Source organism: Phoenix dactylifera, chromosome 4 (genome assembly GCF_009389715.1).
Source record: "Phoenix dactylifera cultivar Barhee BC4 chromosome 4, palm_55x_up_171113_PBpolish2nd_filt_p, whole genome shotgun sequence".
Lineage (NCBI taxonomy): Eukaryota > Viridiplantae > Streptophyta > Magnoliopsida > Arecales > Arecaceae > Phoenix > Phoenix dactylifera.
Window position 1 is genome coordinate 14,452,615 of NC_052395.1, and position 20,197 is coordinate 14,472,811.

Genomic DNA, 20,197 nt, shown 5'->3' on the forward strand with positions numbered 1-20,197 from the left:
GCTTATGTTTGGTTGACTATCTACTTTTCTGAAAAAGTTATATCTAATTTCTATTATATCTTTAATAAAAATTAGGTTTTCAACGCCTCTTAATGCTGAAGGGCGTTTTTGGGAAAAAATAAAGATGGAGTTATTTTCGCCTCAGGGAAAGTTCTTATGTTTCTCATGGGAAAGTAACTTTCCATAAAATGCGAGAATCATATTTTCATATAAATACAACTCACTTTCCTATTAAATGTGAGAATCATATTTTTATGAAGATACAACTTTTTCATTTTTTTTCTTTGAAAACTTCAATCAAATAAGAGGCATTTCATTATTTTTTCATTGACCATATTTTTTTTTCTTCCCTTTTTGTGAATCAAATAAATCTGAAGAAAGAAGAAGAGGAGGAGGGAGAAGAAAATAAAAGAAAGAAGAAAAAACAGCAACCTTTGTGAGCACCGCGATCGAACTGCTTAAAGCTACGGTAACCCAGGCGAATAAAGCCATCCGCCCAAACCCACATCTTGCTGCCACGTCATAAGGTCATGTGGTGGCTGCATTAGGCGCTGCATAAAATTGGTAATTACCCCGGTGATTTGGAGCTATTTGTTTCCCTGGCGACGGCGATGGGTGGGGCACGACCACGTGACATCACGCGTCGAGGCGGCGCAAAGCGGCGCTAATGACAAGATCCTATCTGGGCCCACCACTCCTCGAAGCCTGAAGAATACCTTTTATCCCAATGGCCACAGTCTTCGGGGCTTCTGGATCAGTTCCCCCGGGAATAAATCCAAGCACAAGAAACTGTTGACGAGCACATGGAGAAGCGCGGCACGTCGCCTCCTCCCTCCCTCCTCCTCCTCCTCCTCCTCCTCCTTACCCGAGAAACCCAAACCCTTACCCTAACCCTAAGAAGATCCGATTCCGATCCATGGCTCTTCTCCAGCTCCCTCAACCAACCTTCTATTCGTCTTCTCTTCTTGAGAGGAGCGCTCGATCGGCTGCTCTTTCTTCGTCTAGGAGCGGAGATCGGTGCTCGCCGGATGCGATTTCGAGGTCGTTGATTCTTGGGAGGAAGCGGTCGTCGGGCCGGAAGCTCGGCAGCGTCTTGGCAATGGCGGATCCGTCGATGTATAAGATGAATCTTAATGAGTATATGGTGACTCTGGAGAAGCCGTTGGGCATACGGTTCGCGCTCTCCGCGGATGGCAAGATCTTTGTACACTCGCTCAAGAGAGGGGTATTCCATCTTTTTATCTTCTTGCTGAAAGAGGTTCAAGAATCAGCTTTCTTTTTGTAAGGGCTAAAAACAAATCACTTATTTTTGGATTTTTGACCCTGCATTAGAAATGGCCTTGATCTTCTAATTCTTGTTTGAGAAACGATGACTTTTTTCGAATAATTAGATACGAGCTTATCAATTCCACAATTGTTTCCGTTTAAGGGTTTATTATATACCAAATTTCCTTCTTTTTTTCCCCTGATAAAAAAGTTTGTATCTTTTGAGACAGGACTCCTGGGTTTTAATGTTTCATTCTGTTCTGCAATACCTTGATATCTTAAATTAATATCCTTTTGAATATTTTCAAGGGTAATATCGCACTCAAGATGGCCAGTTGTCTGACCTTTATTTGGGAAAATTTTGATGGTTTTTTACTCCACTATCGTAAAATCTTGATCATAAAAATTTTCGTCAGTGTTGGTTTGAATCTTAGATCTTTTATCTTCGTATGTTGCATTATGCTGAATTTCTGTGTACTAGCAGTTAATTAAGTTCTAAAAATGTCCTCTCTTTTTTTGAAGGGGAATGCTGAAAAATCAAGGATAATTATGGTGGGAGACATGCTAAAAAAGGCAAGTAATAAATCAGATGGTGGGTTCATTGACATCAAGGATTTAAGCGATGCAGAGTATGGAATTTTACCATTCGCGAGAATACTATATTTTTTATAATTCATTTTTCTCAAAACTTCATAATAAAATAAAATGGCTATAATTATATTGTTGTGGAATTATCTGCCACATTTCACCTGTTTAATCTCATGCAATCTGACATGTCTATGTAAACCACTCATTGAATTTTCTGGGGTAGCATCTGGGTTTGGTATGTTTATTTCACAAGTTCAGCCTCTAAATATATGATGATGTTCAATGTAATCATACATGTTTTGCGAGTGCATTGTTCTAAACTCAATATTTTATACCAGAGGTTTGGCAACTAGATTGCAAGAATAGTGTATTACTGGTTGCAATTGCATGAAGATTTCAATTTCTTTTCCTGAAATGGTTCTTTACTTTATAAATATTAAATAATGCACTGTGGATGTATTGGTTATTATACGGGCAATTGCCTTAGTTTCCATAATGACCAGTGATCAATGTTCTTACATACTATGATCATGTAGATCAGTGGCTGGCATAGTAAGGGTATTTTGTTGTATAATGTTGACATTTAGTGTGCATTGGCATGGAATGATATTCAAGCTTGAAAAAAGATTTAAATGGTGCCTAAAATACCTATTTAATTAACTTCTTAAAACATATGCATTTTAAACAAATAATAACTTTGAACGGATTTGTTAAGATTTAGGTTCATCAAAGATATCTGTGCCATGTATGCAATTGCAAGTAAGGTAATTTATCGTAAACTAACTTTACATAACAATGCTACTCATTAACAATGTAGTTCATGATAAAAAAACTACATGGGGATGTAGGACTATTTCTACATATCAATAACTTATTTAAATGTTTTACTGTAGGTACTTTGGGAAGGTTCCATAGTAGTAATGCTGTAGGAAGCTTATATAATATGGATTATCTTAGTTCCTAACTTTGTACATTGTATCTTTTGACAATTTTTTTGTTTTCATCTCCAATTTGTGATTTGGGCTGTCAAATCATCATAAGGATATGGGAAGAAATCTCTAGACTATCTAGAGTAGAAGCAAAAGTACTTCAAGATGGTCAATTTAAGCTTTAAGCAGGTGAATAAGGCATGCTCTGTGCATCCATATGGACCATTTCACATGGTACAGGGGCATGCAGCGCTGTATTATTTTTATTAACCTGTTGACATAATATGTATTTTATATATAGTACATTGTGGACAGGGGCGGCCCAATACATTTGGGGGTCTAAGGCGAACTCATTAGAAAAGGCCTTTTTATATTATAATTTAAATTATGAAATTTTTTAATAAGTATAAAAATACATTAAAATTTTATTTAAAAATAATTCGTCTAGCTTTTTGAGAAGCAAAATTACTAATTAAACTTTTATACTCAAGATTCATTAAAATACTATTTTCAATCGATAATATAGCTAATCCATTTAATCTTTCTTGTGACATAGTTGATCGCAAATAAGATTTTATTAACTTTATTTTTGAAAAACTTCTTTCAGCAGAAGCAACTGTTACAGGTATTGTTAATAATATTCTATATGCAATGCATGCATTTGGAAAAGAATCTATTTTTTTTATAAAACTTAAAATATCAATAGGGGTACTAGTTTTTATTTGTAAAACCTCTTTTAAAACTTTTAACTTTGAAAACAGATCAATACCATCAATATCAAAATATTCACCATGCTTCAAAAGTTTTCAAGATTAAGACAACACTTTTTCAAATCATCTTCATTCAAAGATTTTAACTTTCTAAAATTAAACAAAAAAACCAAAATCATTTTCATATATGGTAAATTGTTCAAACCTATTTTGAATTGAAGAAATAGCTTGATCTACTATATATAAAAAGTAATCAATTCTAAAAGATTCTTCAGCTGATCTTGTTGTCTCATCATTACTATTTTCATCAAAATATTTTTTTCTACGGATCACACGTTTTTCACGAAATATAGGTTCTATTTTCATTTCATTTGTAATTTCTTTAGATGAATTCAAAGCATTAATGAATCCATTTTTTCTATAACTTTTTAAATAAGAAAGAAGACCTTTTAATTGATCTATAGCAACATGAATATGCATGCCTTCAGATTGTAAAATCTTACTAACTGAGTATTCATGCCTAATAAGAATTCAAAATTTTCAATCTCATATGTAGCTAAACATGTGGTTTTACTCTTTGTTTTAGGATCTTCACTAATTTTCGCTAATTGATCTAAGGCATCTCTTATTTTAGGAGCTTGGTTTTTAATTGTTTTGACACTTTCAATACGACTTTCCCAACGTATAAGGTATAAATTCGTTGTATTACTCCAAAAAAAGATATAGCCTTAGGACATGAGTTAGCAATATCACATAATACTAAATTCAAGTTATGACATCCACATGGTGTGTAAAATGCTCTAGGATTTATATCTAATAATCTCCTCGGTACATCTTGATATTTTCCTTTCATATTAGATCCGTTGTCATACCCTTGTCCTCTTATATCATTAACCTTAAGTTTATGTTTTTCTATTATATTTATAAGTTCATTAAAAAGGCCCTTTCCAGTGGTATCATCTAGTTCTAAAAATTCTAAAAAATATTCTTCTACTTTTACTGAACTTGTTGAAGTATCTACACATCTTAAAACTAGGGTCATTTGTTCCTGATGGCTTGCATCAGGAGTGCAATCAAGTATTACACAAAAGTATTTTGCTTTAATCTTTTTAATTATTATAGCTTTAATTTCAGATGCTAACATTTGAATCAATTCATTTTGAATATTATGACCTAAATAATGATTGTGAATTTCACCATGTTGAATGCGTCGAACATGTTCTTGCATTACTGGATCAAATTCTGCAATCGTTTCAATAAAACTTAGAAAATTTTCGTTATTACTTTGATAGATCTTTTATCCTTTCCTCGAAATGCTAAATTATTTTTTTGCAATATTTTTTACGATAGCAATAATTCTAAAAAGAATTTTTTTCCAATGATCCTTCTCTTGGTTTATTTGTTCTTGGAGACTGTTATCAATTGTCTTATTTTTTAGCAATCTCACTTCTAAATCAATCCACCTGATTCATGCCGCTGGCTGCCCACCTCTTTCGAGCCCAAGTCAAGCAAAGGGCCTCTCCGCCGCTTGTCAAAATGGGACGTTTTGCATTCTTTTGATCATGATATGTTCATTAGTTGTTTCATGACTTTTAAGCTTGATACCTAGATTTTTCCAATCCCTACTTCCTTCATTGACTAATTGACTCGTGCTAGGCTTTGAATCAAATAATTAACAATAAAAATAATATACTCTATCCAAATCTTTCGAATATACTAACCATTTTCTATCATGTTTTTCACCATTAGGTAACTTACGAATGTAATATATCGTAGAGAAGTGTTTATTGTTTTCATCCTTAGGAAAATGAAAATCATAATCTCTAATTGGACCTCTTTCCACTATTAGATCTCTAAATTTTGTATCAATTTTTTTCCATTGACCAGGATCATATAAATTTGTAGGAATAGAACTAGTTTCACAATTTTTTTCTTTGTTGATCCTATCTCCATCTGATTCTTCATTGTGCTCTTCACTAGATATTGTTTCACTAGCAATCTCATTTTTTAACTCTATTTCGGATGCCTGTTTTGTTGCTAATTCCTGAGTTGAATTTGATGTGGTGTTTTGTTTGTTTGTAATAACAAATCTATCTAGAGCTCTTTTTTGAGATTGAATGAGTTTATCGATTTTTTTTTTTTGAGTTTTTCATACCCACAATCATATTTTCTATTAGACATTTTAATCTATAAATAATATTATCAAACTAAGCAATTAAAAAAACACAACAAACAAATCAAAACATAAAAAAAGTTAAAAATAATAAAACTTGATTGTGTCAAGAAAAATAAACTCGGGTCCCGAACTCGACGGCGAGAAGAGGCCGAATAGTGCCGAACTCGACGGCGAGAAGAGGCCGAACCGCCGAAGTCACAACCAATCTACAATTGGACAAAAAAAAATCAATTTTAGCTTCTCTAACTTGACAGTTGACTAAATAAAAATTAATTGGACCAAAAGATTAATTAATAAACTAACTCAGAACAGAGGATTGAGAGGAGAGACGGTGGATTAGATATTTAGATTCTCACCGGTCACTTGCCTGGGATGAGGGATCAGTGGGAACTAGGAAGTGGGATGCAGGATGCTAACGGTCCAAACTCCAACGGAGGAGTGGAGGACGGTGGACTTTGGAGTGGACTTAGCGGAGCCGAGGAGGCCGGAGCGGCGGAGCCTGGAGGTCGGAGGAGCCGAGGACAGCGAGGAGAGTTGGAGACGACTCCTCTCAGAGGAGATCCGGCCGGCGGCTCGCCACTCGCCGGGTCTCTCAGAGAGTCCGAGGAGGAGCACGGTGGACTTTAGAGCGGTTCGAGCAGAGCCGAGGAGGCCGGATCTCGGAGGTTGGAGGACGGCGACGTCGACCAGGAGAGCTGGTCAGCTGGAGAGGAGATCCGGACTCGGGAGGCGGAGCAGGGGCGGTCCAAGAGCCGGAGAGGAGATCCGGCCGGCGGTCCAAGAGCTGGAGAGGAGATCCGGCCGGCGGCTCGCGACTCGCGACTCGCCGGCTTCTTGCCTTCTTGGAGCCAGAGGAGGAGGATTTTTGCGCTCTGAAACCCAAGCTGCCGAGCTGAAGAACTGAAGAAGCCGAGCTGCCGAGTTTGCCGAGAACCGGAGAAGGTTCAGCTATAAAAAAGAAAGCACCGGCAGGCGGCAGAGAAGGGGGGAGAGAAGGGGGAAGCCGGGGAGGAATATGCCGGTTGCTTGTCGACGTTGTCGTAGCCGTTGCCCGTTGCTTGTAGGCGCCTAGCCTGTCTCAGCTGTCCGTCGTCGGGGAGATGCCGAAGGGGACGCACTGTAGCGGCGTACGGTCGTAGCCCGGTAGCCGTCGCCCGTCGCCCACTGGCCAGTGGTCACTGCCCTCTCTGCCCAGCCCCCAGGCTATCAGACTCAGCTAGCTTTCAGCCTTTTACATCTTCATTAATTAAGCAGAAAAAAAAAATTGAGCCGCGGGTGGGGGCCTTCCCTGGGCCGGGGGCCTTAGGTGACCGCCTCGGTCGCCTAAGGCTCGAGCCGGCCCTGATTGTGGATAGACACTTCAATCCTTAATAATAGCAAAATATTTGTCACATTGTTATTAACTAGAGTGTGCATCTTGCTAGAGTGCATACCACACCCACAATTATCAGAGTTTGTTTAAAGTGCTTATTGTGTTGTGCTCACATTGATGAGCTAATGACCATCATAACCTTTTATTACGATTCATTGTGTTATTCAATGATATCTAGCATGAGCACTTTGATACTTTATGGATGCATTTCCTTTTGTGCAATAGTGCATACACTAGAATTCATTTCTGACTTCTGTAATTTGCTTCAGCTTGCAAAAGCATGCTTTTATGATACTGAAGTGGGTCATAACTTATTTTTGTTACCATTTAATGATCATTATGCACTCTTATCTCTCTTGATTTCTTTGCCCAGGATGATGCTTAAGGATGCAGCAGGATCATGTAGTCTTGTACTTGAAAGACCATTCTCTCCTTATCCTATTCATCAATTACATTTAAATGGTGTTTTTTATAACTTATTTAATAGAGGTCGGGTTCCATTTGCTACTTGGAATAGATCTTTGATGGCATCACATCTGCAACCATCTCGTGAGGGTACTGGAAACACTGGGTTTGCCATTTTTTCTCCAAAGTTCTTAGCATCACATGGATGGATGCTTCTCTCAAGTGAACGAAGTGGATCCAATGATTCTCAAATGCAGAGTAATAGTAGCTTTCTTGCGAAACATACGAGTGAGATCATAGGTATTTTTTCTGAGGAAGAGAGTGAAAAATGTTGAATGGGCTTATGGTAGCTTTCCACTAGAGGAGTATATCAAAGCACTTGATCGAGCAAAGGGCGAGTTATACTATAATCACTCACTTGGCATGCAATACAGCAAGGTGACTAGCATTCCATATCTGTCAAATTGTTGATGCTTAAATTAATTGGTTTCTTGCATTTTCATCTAAAAGTCTTTGTCCAGTAGCATGCCATATCTTGTCCATCATAAGATTAGTTGTCTGTCTCTTATGACATGTCAATGCTCCAAACTATTGCCACCTAATCGGCTGCTTAGGCACCCAGTTTAATGTTTTGCTTCATGTTTGAGTAGGAAGGATGTGGCACTTTAATGTTTTGCTTCATGTTTGAGTATGAAGGTTGAGATCAATTTGTGAATTAGTAGTGAGTTTGCAAAATTGGTGCTTCCTATTGAGTTATTATATCTTATTTCATATATCATGTTTCGGTTATTTTTTAAAAAAATTAATTATTTCTTTAGTTTTCTTCTTATATTTATTCCTTTTTACATTTATAATTTAATGCTGCCTTGACCTTTGGGCATCAGCCTACAGCCTAGGCACTGAGCACACCCCTAGCTGCTTGTCCGCCACCTATTTTCTTCAAAAGCATTTTCTTGATTCATGCAACCCTTTGCTAGAAATGATAGCAAGCACTTTGTGATTTGTTACTGTCTTATAATGCCCATTTTATTGCAAATTTGCAACAATAATGAACAGTTGAGCAATGGCTGCATATTCATGCCTAGTTATGAAGGCAATGTCAGTTTGCATCCCTTCTTCATCTTTCGATAATTTGCATTGGTTCTTACATAAATTTTGCTGCTGTCCGGTTATGGAGTTTAATGCTACCTCCATATCATCCTATATGTACTTCTGATTATTGCAAGGTGATGTTGCACATCATGCACAAGTAAACCTCCACAACTCAAAAATTAAATGGACGTATATATTAAATGCTAGTACAACTCACTAAATAGAATATCAACCTACAGAGTCAATTTTTTTTAAGTAGAATTCCAATTAAAATTCTTTCAGATATATCCAACTATCCACAAGCTTTAGAATCATTTACCAGGTTATTAATTTGGTTTCTAACTTGTTTCACTGATTGGGTTTTACTGACATTTAGGATTCTTAATGACAATAATCCTTTAATTCTAGACCTCATAATTCCTAATCTGTTGCTTTGTTTTGTTACCTGTGCCTATTAGTTTGACCTATTCTGATGTTGAGATTGAATAAGATTTATGTTATTTTTTGGTTCTAATTTTACATCGAAAGAGTCCAAGTCTTTGTATTTTTTTCCAACATTGGAACCCGCTGTTCTCCTTGTAACATAACCCATGAATCTTGACTCTTGAGAAGCCAAACACTTTACGATGTGCATTATCAAAGTGTTATTACCTGTTACTTATGTTACTCGTAGTTCTTTTGCAGATTACTGAGCAAATATTTGTTGGTTCAAGCATACAAACAGAGAAAGACGTGCAGATGTTGTCAAATGCTGTGGTACATACTGTTGCTTTTACTTATAATGCTAAGAAAATATTTGCTTTATTCAGTTGCAACTTGTTAGAGACCTTTGCTGCTTATTGAGCTATACTCATTCTTACATGCTTTTCATGCATTTATGTTGTGACAGACATCAGTACCTGCATATACATCTAAATTTGTTTATGTTCTATGTATATGTGTGCATGTTCACACCAATGCACGTCCATATACCTGTATAACTTGCTTATATTGCATGCCCTTTTTCTCAAAATACGGTAAAATTTAGTAGGGAGGTTAAGTCCTCAAGAAAGACATTGTCTGCAGAGATCCACCCGGAGTTTACCGTTTGTGCTGTATATGTCCTAACTCTAAATTGCTTCAGGAAAAAGGATCAGTATTTCAGGTGCTTGTGACTTATGGTGAGTGATCAACGATGGATCCTGCTTAGAAAGAGCTCAAAAGTTGTGTCTAACTGTATATCTCTTTGGTTGTCACTTTCACTATAACGTTTAGACTGTTTGCCTGTTAGGCACCTTCATGGATATGAAATACTTTTCTAATACTTTAAATGATTATAAAGCTTTAATAGAAATTTTTAGAAATTTAGGAATAGCGGTCAATCTGCAATCATCTGATTCTTCTGCAGTGTACTGTGCTTCCCATGTTGTTTATATTTATAGGGAGTTTTATAGGTAGAGATATCAAGACAACTTTTTTTTTTTCTTTTCTCAAAAGAAAAATGAAGGTCCAAATCAAGGTTCACCATGCTGGTAATGGAGCCCATTCCGGTCGGCCGGTGCCACGGTTCGGTACGCCCCTGTGCTGTTTCGTGCAGGGCCTGTATCGACATAGCAGAGAAGATGATGGAGAATGGGAGAGAGAAAATGAGAGAGAGAGGGAGGCGGGAGGGAAGAGGGGCTCCGGAGGCCGCCGAAGGGCTGGAGGAGGGGCTTTGCCCTCCAGACCCCTGTTTCATTTGAAATAGGGGTCTATTGAGGGTTTTTTTTTATTTTTAAATTTTTAAGTGAAGTCGGCAAGGGAGTTTCTAACTTCACTTAAAATTTGAGCCTCTTCCTATTTTGAAAATTTTAAATGAAGTTGGCAAGGGGGTTGCCGACTTCACTTAAAATTTTCAAAATAAGAAAAGAGGCCACGACGGTTTCGAAACAGGGGTCCGAAGGGTGGAGCTCCTCCTCCGACCCTCTGTAGCGGCCCTCCCTCCCTCTTCCTTTCCCCCTTCTCTCTCTCTCTTTTCCTCTCTTTCCTTCTCTCTCTCCCGCTCCTGTCAGTTTCTCATTTTGAATGCCGGAACCATCTCGAATCGCCGCCGACATGGCTCGATACCTCCCGAACTGGACGGTTCGGGATGGTTCCGCATTTCCTGGTCCAAATGGCAGCTTGTGGGAATTCCAATCTTATATTGATGTATCATGGACTGGCAAGCATAAACAATGATAATATGGTTATCAATGATTAAACTACCAAACAGTACAGTCGGAAAAAAAAGGCTACCTAATCTTCATTCTTCTTCTATATGTTTTATATGCTGCCCATTTCACCAGAGACATGTCTCACTTTATTAGTACTTTTACCTGTCAGATTCTGTTCGTAATAGTTTGATTTCAGTTATTCCTGCAATGACCTTAAGTATTATTCTGTTGACCTTAAACATGTAGTATGCCCACAAGTTATCTTGATGGTATTCAGCATCATGAATTAGCTATTGAATTTCATTAGACAAGAAGACCGAGTCATCCTCGAACATTGCTCCAGGTGCATAGAAATCTGCAAAAGGGAAACGTATAACTGAAAAAATATTGGAATATTGATCCATCTGAATTTGGTTCCTAGTTCCGATAATTGCTACTCTGCAACAAGTTGTGACAGAAACACTGCTACTGAAAGAAAGATTGCTGGCCTGACCTCAAGATTATACCGTGGAATGGTGCTGGTGAGGCCTGCATTGAGTTTGGGGGGGGGGGGGGGGGGATGTTTGGAGGGGTTCCCCTCTAATCCAAGTTGAGGATTCTTCCTATTCAAGTGATGAAAGCCAATAGAAAGCATAGGAAAAAATAAAAAAGTTATTTTCTTGTTGATTTCTTTTTTGCTTCTTCTCTTTCTCATCATTCTCCTTGTTAGGGTATAATTTCAGCATATCTGATATGTCCCTTAAAAGTTACATGAATATCAGATACTGTTTATCATCTGCCTATTTTAGCATGCACAGTAAGTTTTACTCCTTTTTACTTGTTTCTTTAACCACTGCCAGTCAGTTATATTCTCTGGTAGGAAGATTCCACAGTAGATTATCCTGTCATTTTTGAAACCGCAAATTTGAGAACTCTTATAGATCAATGTCAGCATTGGCAAATTTATAACCAAAGTGTCAGTGTGTACAGCTGTGTGTGTGTTGGTGTGGGTGTGTTATAATCTTTCCTTATATAGTGTATATCCATAGATAGACAACAACTGTCTATAGTTTCCTTATATAGTGTATATCCATAGATAGGCAACAGCTGTATATAGTTTCCTTGTTTAAGGAGATTTTGATTGATAGAAAATTGATAGTAGGCTGTAATTAAGGAAAGGATTTTCTATTTAATGAGAGGAACCCTCCATTGAGAGCTATTTAGATCATTTGACATGGTATCAGAGCCTCCCCTCTGATCCTAAGGATTTCTCGGTCTCAATCTCTCGGTACAGCCCTCGGGCTCTTGAATTTTGTTCTAGTTTCTGGTCAATTTTGATTCTGGTGGTTGTGCTAGCCAATCTCGGCTATTCTGGAGGTTGAAGTTTTCGGCAGTTTGGACTATTCTCGGCAGCAAGATCCCTTGGAGATTCTCGGTACTGGTCTACAGAAGCAAGTTTCGGCTTGACCTGGTTATTAAGATCTGAATTCTTCTTCTCTTGAAGTGCTTCGGGTTTTCTCAGGTCAATATTTTCTTTTGAAACTTTTCAGCCCTTTTCTTCCGTTTTGCTTTATAATGTCAGGAGAAAATTCTATTGTTCGTTTTAATGAAAAAAAGTACTCCACATGAGAGTTTCAATTCAAGATGTTTGTGAAGGGAAAGGGATTGTGGAGTCATTTAGATGACTCGTCTAAGGCTCCCACTAAGTCAAAGGAGATTGACCAATGGGAGAGAGCAAGGATGCACGAATTGTGTCTTGGTTGCTGGGTTCAATTGAGCCGCATATGGTGAATAATCTTCGATCATTCATTACCGCTAAGTAGATGTGGGATTATCTCAGGCGTGTTTATAATCAAAATAATAATGCCTGAAGGTTTCAGTTGGAATTAGAGATTGCTAACTACAGTCAGGTAATCTCTCTATTGAACAATTCTATGCTGGATTCCTTAATTTGTGGAGCGAATATTCTGGGATAGTTCATTCTAAGGTTCCCAAGGAAGCACTAGCGGCACTACAAGTAGTCCATGCTGAGAGTCAAAGAGATCAATATCTGATGAAGCTAGGACCAGAATTTGAGATTGCACGGGCTGGTTTGCTCAATCACAATCCTGTTCCATCTTTGGATGTACGCTTGGGACAATTATTACGAGAAGAGCAGTGTCTAGCCACACAGCTTGGGATGACACAAGCAACAGCGACTTCTGAGATGGTTAACATGGCATATGTCGCTTAAGGAAGAGGAAAATTCAAGTCACAGACACAGTGCTACAGTTGTAAGGAGTTTGGGCATATTGCAAAGAATTGCAGCCCGAAATTCTGCAATTATTGCAAAAAGGAGGGGCATATCATTAAGGACCGCCGCGTGCGGCCTCAGAATTGACAGGCTCAAGCCTTCCAAGCTGCTGTCCAGCCTTTTTCAGCTACTGTCCAGTCTGTCCCTGCTAGTGACCAGCCATGTATAAGCAATCATTCACCTACTCTCACACCTGAGATGGTACAACAGATGATTGTATCCGCTTTCTCTGCCTTAGGGCTGCAAGGTAAGGGAAAACTACTCACCTCTCCTTGGTTGGTTGACTCTGCTGCTTTGAATCATATGACTGGCAGTATGGCTGTCTTACATGACGTTCGTAAATATGAGGGTGAGCAACATATTCAGATAGCCAATGGCAGTACTCTTCCAATCACTGTGGTTGGAAATCTGGGGCCTTTAGCAATGTATTTGTGTCACTGGATTTATCAACGAATTTGATTTCTGTTGGACAATTTGTAGATAATAATTGTGATGTTTACTTTGGTCGTGGTGGTTGTCTTGTGCAGGATCAAGCATCAGGGAAGGTGATCGCGAAGGGGCCTAAAGCGGGATGTCTATTTTCTCTCCAGTTTTCTATTCCTAGTACTGTTACTTTAGCTTGTACTATTGTAGCTAATGATAGTAATGTCTGGCATAAGAAATTGGAACATTCCAATTTTGTTGTTTTGACTCATCTTATGAAACATGGTTATTTAGGTAATAAAGATTCATTTTCATCTCTTAATGTGTCTTCTGATTATGCTACTTGTAAACTTGGTAAGAGCAAAGCTTTACCTTTTTCTTTGCATGGCAGTCATGCTTCCACATGTTTTGAGATTATTCGTACTGATGTGTGGGGTGTGAATCCGGTCTTCTCACATGTTCAGTACAAGTATTTTGTGACGTTCATTGATGACTATAGTCGTTTCACCTGGGTATATTTTCTTTGCTCTAAAGCTGAAGTGTTTTTTACTTTTCAAGCTTTCATTGCTTTTGTTGAGACACAATTTTCTACTTGTATTAAGATCTTATGATCTGACTCTTGGGGGGAGTATATGTCCAATGACTTTCAGGCTTATCTAGAAATGAAGGATATTCTTTCCCAATATTCTTGTCCTTACACTTCCTAATAGAATGGGGTAGCAGAGCGTAAGAATCGCATCTTTTGGATGTTGTTCGTGAAAGTGAATCCTAGGTTCTTCGGTGTTAAGCATGCTTAATTTTTTTTTTAAAACCATGGCTGAACCTGATCGGGTTGCCTACGTACCCCCTTCACAAGGGGGATCAAGCCACAAATGCAGCGGAAAAATCAAATTAAATAATTTAATTCGTGCATGCTTACAAGATCAAATCTAGAAATCAGCATTGTAAGAACATATAGGATTATGCCGAAATCGTTTAAATAATTATGCTAAAATTTTATGCATGATTAACTATCAAATCTGAAAGGTAAACACTCTATTCCGATTAATCTCCGAATATCCATTGAATGGATTCTGGAGATAACTCCGTGAGGAGCCCCAAAGGAGGGTAAAATCTCGAAAAATCGGACCTAGATCCTGACTCCAAAATAAAAGATTAATATAGAATTAATACCTTTTATGATGGAAGAAACTTGTGGATCTGATCCTTGACTTCGCAGCCACGCACACAAATGGCCTCTATGAGAAGTACACGCGAAGCTCTGGGTAGATCGTCTTCCGCGGGAGTGCTAGCTCGCGCAGGAATGTTGCAATGGCTAAAGCTTTCTCCTTCTAAACACTCAACCTTTGATTGTTATTCAAGAAGATGGAGGATGGACGTGAGGAAGAAGGAGAAGAAGGGATGGAGGCCCTCAGGAAATTTTTTCAGAATTTTTTGAAACCTCTAAATATTGTATATCTTGAACCCTAGGCATGAGGGTCTTTTATAGCCAAAAGACCCCTCCACGCCTCACACCTAATTTAGCCAATTAATTTGGTTGATAAAATCTCCAAAAAAATTTGGTGATTTGGCAGCTAAGAGGAGATAAACATATCCAAATTTCGTGCATTTTGGATCCCTAAAAGATAGGAATTCATGCGTCCAAAGTTCAGCTGCAGACCACCCTATTTCATGCGCCATGCAATCCCTACAAATTAGAAAATTTATCTAAATCTTTTTAGGAAGATTTGAGGCGCCATTTTTATAGGAAATATAGCCCCACGCCTCCTCTCTTCTCACGCCAATTTTTGGCCAAAAATAAAGAGGATAGGCGTGGAAAAGGTTAGGGATAAATCAAGCCCAATCCAATTGATTTGGATCAAGCCCAATCCAATTGGGTCACGTCCCATCAATTGGGTCAAGCTCAATCTACTTGGGTTGAACCCAATCCAATTAGGTCAAATCCTGATGCAGTCCAAATTGAATCCTATTCAATTTGGCTCAACCTAAGCCCAATTACTCAATCAAATTGAGTTCATTAGCAATCTAATTGCTAATTAATCCTCCAATAATTCAATAATTATTTTAATGCAACTTTTGCTTAGGATAATTTGTCAATCGAATTGACCAAATTACCCCTGAATGATTCTTAATCGTCAATCAACCATTTGATTAACCTAGAAACTTATATGCGTGTGACTCCATAGGTTCGAACCTAAGCCGGTAGCACAAGAACAACTTTTTGTACTAATCGAAATGACCATCTAGCAATGGTACCCGACGTCCGAATAGGTCGAATGATTGCAAAGCAACATTCAAGAACCCTTGAACTATGGTTACCGTATAATTCATCCCTTTGACTCTTAATGCCAGGATGACTTAGAGCTCACTGTGAACCCTATAATTAGTACATCTATTATGTGATTAACTTTAGATATCCTGTGACTCCTCACTGGGATTACTCTGGCCAAGGTTTTACTAAATTAATCACAAGACATCTCCTGTTTACAGGAGGGGTCAATTCCATTTCGACTCACAACTGACTACGCAAGTACTTGACTGCACCCAGTGATCTTCCGTCACTGAATTAGAAATTCAGGTAGTCCGGTACCAAAGCACAGTGAGTTACTTGCTAGTCACAGGTTGCGGTCTCAGGTCATAGGGCCAAACTTATACCCATATCTACTCGGAACATCTCTTGACAATAGCGCGTTATTGGTCACGTTCAATGAAATATACTCCTACACTTCACCTGTGTGACATATCAGTGTCTCCACACTCCTTGGTTAAGAGAACAACCAACGTATATGTCACACAACGACCTAATCTCGATAATGTTGTCGTCCTAGTAACAACATATCATTTGATCGCGAACAGTTTTAAGGATTGAAGATAAATCCTCCTTTATCATAAAATAAGTCCTAAGGACTTCATCATATAAGAGTTTATTTGAAGATGTACAATGAAATGATGAATAATGCCAAATAACACCTTATTAATTTGTCAATTCATTTACAAAATTCAATCATCAATATGCTGACGATTGACACTTAGGATACAAATTCCAACAGTTCGTACCATGGAATGCCGTACCGGCCCGTACCGGTCCGGCCGTGGACCGGTACCGGAACGGATAAAAAATCGGTATTTTCCGGTTTTTTATCCGAACCGGCCGGTTCGGAGCCCGTACTGGCCGGTACCGGCCTCGTACCGGCCGGTACCGGCCTCGTACCGGCCGGTTCGGAGCCCGTACCGGCCGGTACCGGCCTCGTACCGGTGCGAACCGGCCGGTTCGCACCGGTACGATTTTTTTTTTTTTTTTTAGAACCACAGCGCCGCGCGCTGTGGTTTTTGAAACCACCGCGTACCGGCCGGTACGGGACCGGTACCAGCCGGTACGTACCGGACCGGACCGGTACCGTACCGGTCCGGCCGGCCACCGGTACGCCGACCGGTACCGGTACGGCGGACCTTGGTTCGTACCTTGTTGATTGAATCTTTTGTGCCTACTAAATTTTGGGTAGAAGTTTTGTCTACGACTGTTTATTTGATTAATCGTTTGCCTTTCCAGATTTTACACTATGATTCTCTGTATTCTCGTTTGTTTGGTGTTGCTCCTGAGTGTCACTCTCTCCACACATTTGGTTGTGTTTGTTTTGTTCACTTGCCACCCGCAGAACGTCACAAGCTTGCTGCTGAAGCTGCTCGGTGTGCATTTCTGGGGTACAATAATGCACAAAGGGTTTGTGTTATGATGCGGCTGCTAACAAACTCCGTGTCTCTCGAAATATGGTTTTCTTTGAAAATCAATATTTCTTTCGGTCTCGTGTCACTCATGATTCCACTTCCGTTATGCTTCCTATTTTTGATGATGTGCCTTGTACTATTGAGCGCTTTAAGCCAGGGGTTGTGTATTAGAGACGTCGCCCACTATCCCCAATGCCTCTTCCTGACACTGAACCGGCACCTGATCCAATCGCGCTTGAACCTCGACAATCAAACTGTGTCACTCGCCCTCCGGATAGGTATGGTTTCTCTCATACAGCGCTTCAGGCAACTCTAGATGCTACTGTGCCTTTGTCTTACTCTCAGGCTTCTACTAAAGCATGTTGGCAGCGAGCTATGCAAGAAGAGCTTCAGGCTCTTCAGGACAACCACACCTGGGATATTGTACCGTGTCCCGATGGGGTGAAGCTTGTTGGATGCAAATGGGTATATACAAGCAAGCTGCGGCCTGATGGTTCCATAGAAAGGTATAAAGCACTTTTAGTGGCACTTGGGAATCGACAGGAGTATGGTCTCGATTATGAGGAGACCTTTGCACCCATGGCTAACATGACTACGTGCGAACCATCGTGGCCATCGCTGCTCGGAAGGATGGTCTCTTCGACAGATGGATGTGAAGAATGCATTTTTACATGAGGATTTGAAGGAAGAGATCTACATGACTCCTCCAGGCAATGTTCACTCACTCCTCTGAAGTTTGTTGGTTGAAGCGGTCTTTGTACGGGTTAAAGCAGGCACCGCATGCATAGTTTGAAAAGTTTCGTACCACTCTTCTTGATTTTGATTTTACTCAGAATCAGTTTGATTCCTCTCTCTTTCTTAGAAAGATTGCTAGTGAGATTGTTGTGCTTCTTGTGTATGCGGATGATATCGTCATTACGGGGTCTGATTCTTAGTTGATTGAGCCACTGCAACAGCACCTCAAGGTTTTCTTTCATATGAAAGATCTTGGTCCGGTGTAGTATTTTTTTGGCCTTGAAGTGCAACTTATTCCGACTGGTACGCTTTTGTATCAGCACAAGTATACCCAAGAGATTATTACTTTGGCTAGTCTTCAGTCAGGAAACTCGGTACTTACACCTATGGAGGTAAATTTGAAGCAATGTTAGGAGGGTGAGCTATTATTTGATCCATCCCTATATAGGCAGCTGGGAGGGAGTTTGAATTATTTGACGATTATCAGGCATGATATCTCCTTTGCAGTCCAATAGGTCAGTCAGTTTATGTAGGCACCTCAACATTCCCACTTGGCCGTGGTGCGACGTATTCTTCGTTATCTGGATACTTCTGGTCGAGGGTTATTCTTTCCTACTGGGTCTTCTCTACAGTTGATGGGTTTTAGTGACGCTGATTGGGCTAATTGTGTGGATACTCGTCGTTCGGTTACTAGTTGGTGCATGTTTCTTGGCGATGCTCTTATTTCTTGGAAGAGTAAGAAGCAAGATCAAGTATTGAAGTCCTCCACCGAGTCTGAGTATCGTGCAGTGTCATCAGCATGCTCTGAGATTGTGTGGCTTCGGGGTCTGTTGGGCGAACCTGGTATTCCTCAACTTACGCCTACTCCACTTCATGCTGACAACATAAGTGCAATTTAAATTGCTGCCAATCTGGTCTTTCATGAACACACCAAGCATATTGAAGTAGATTGTCATTCCATTCGTGAAGCACTTGATCAACATGTGATTACTCTCCCTCACATTTCCACCGACCTTCAGACGGCTTATGTGTTTACCAAGGCTCTACCACGTCACCAGCATCAGTTTATGGTTGACAAATTGATGCTTCTTGATCAGCCAGCATCAATTTGAGGGGGCATGTCAGTGTGTACAGTGTACAGCTGTGTGTGTTGGTGTGGGTGTGTTATAATCTTTCCTTATATAATGTATATCCATAGATAGGCAACAACTGTCTATAGTTTCCTTATATAGTGTATATCCATAGATAGGCAACAGCTGTATATAGTTTCCTTGTTTAGGGAGATTTTGATTGATAGTAGGCTGTAATTAAGGAAATAATTTTCTATTTAATGAGAGGAACCCTCCATTGAGAGGTATTCAGATCATTTGACACAAAACTCCATAAGGAAGCCATCTTATTTGGACAGTTTTCTGTAGTTTAGAGTTTAGAAGGTGCATACACTAACCAAATATATAGGAAATCCTGAAATTAGATTTTATTTTTCAGAAATTGAATAATCTAGTCTCTGTGATTGGATGTTGTTTTGCATTCAAGCAGATCTCATGTTAACAATTCAACCGGCTCAACAAGTTCTGTAAATCTTTAGTCTTAAATATTAAAAATACTGCAAAATGAAGTATTGTACAAATGCAGACGTAAACAATGAATGTAATGCCAAATAAACTTCAAACACAGAATTTACTCTTTGAGGAGGTCCAATGGAAGCAATCGTATGTGTTTTTTTTTTGTAGTTTTAAATCATTCTGTTGCTTTGGGCATGTTTGAGCTGCATATGATTTCCTTTGCTGGTCTATCTTGCTGAATGTGGCCACACTGCAGGGCCACCAGATAAGTGGTTGAATTACAAATGTTAATCTCAGAATTGTATAGTTACTTTATTAAATGACAAAAATATCCAGGTCGTATCCCTATCATTGATTTCTTTTTCGTCTTGTCTACTATGATTTTCATGCTATTCCTGTACTCATATTTTATCTCTTTATGCATATCAGTGTTTCATTTTTTTTGTCAAATTGATATAATACATGGGAATGCAGCCCCATGAAATGCTAATTGATTGCATGGTATACATATTGCAGCAAATTGTTGAATATCATGATCTCATTCTGTTCGTACTTGTATAGACATTTGCTTTTTTTGCCCAAAACCCAACTTGTAACTGGCCTCCATGTTCATCTGATAATGGAAATTAGCTTTTATCTGGAATCTGGACATATTTGCTCTGTGTGGCTGGACATGCATGCAATATACAATGTGAGTCTAATTCTATGTGCGAGCCTGTCTTATTGTAGTTTTCTTACACCTTTCTTACAGATATCCTGGTGTGTAC

General features: G+C 39.1%; 1 protein-coding gene and 1 long non-coding RNA gene across 2 annotated transcripts in view; both read left to right on the forward strand.

Annotated features, from left to right (window-relative positions):
- Window positions 1-759: 759 nt before the first annotated feature.
- The window catches only part of LOC103715833 (phosphoglucan phosphatase LSF1, chloroplastic), a 30,643-nt gene continuing 11,205 nt past the window's right edge, over window positions 760-20,197 (forward strand). Inside the window, 6 exon segments of the mRNA XM_039125613.1 lie at window positions 760-1,225; window positions 1,789-1,895; window positions 7,415-7,769; window positions 7,771-7,884; window positions 9,223-9,294; window positions 13,509-13,547. Coding sequence (XP_038981541.1) covers window positions 917-1,225; window positions 1,789-1,895; window positions 7,415-7,769; window positions 7,771-7,884; window positions 9,223-9,294; window positions 13,509-13,547 — 996 coding nt within the window. The 5' untranslated portion in view covers window positions 760-916.
- LOC120110501 lies at window positions 16,809-19,228 on the forward strand. The gene is made up of 2 exons (XR_005511521.1): window positions 16,809-17,408; window positions 17,489-19,228. It is a non-coding gene; the product is annotated as an uncharacterized LOC120110501 (long non-coding RNA).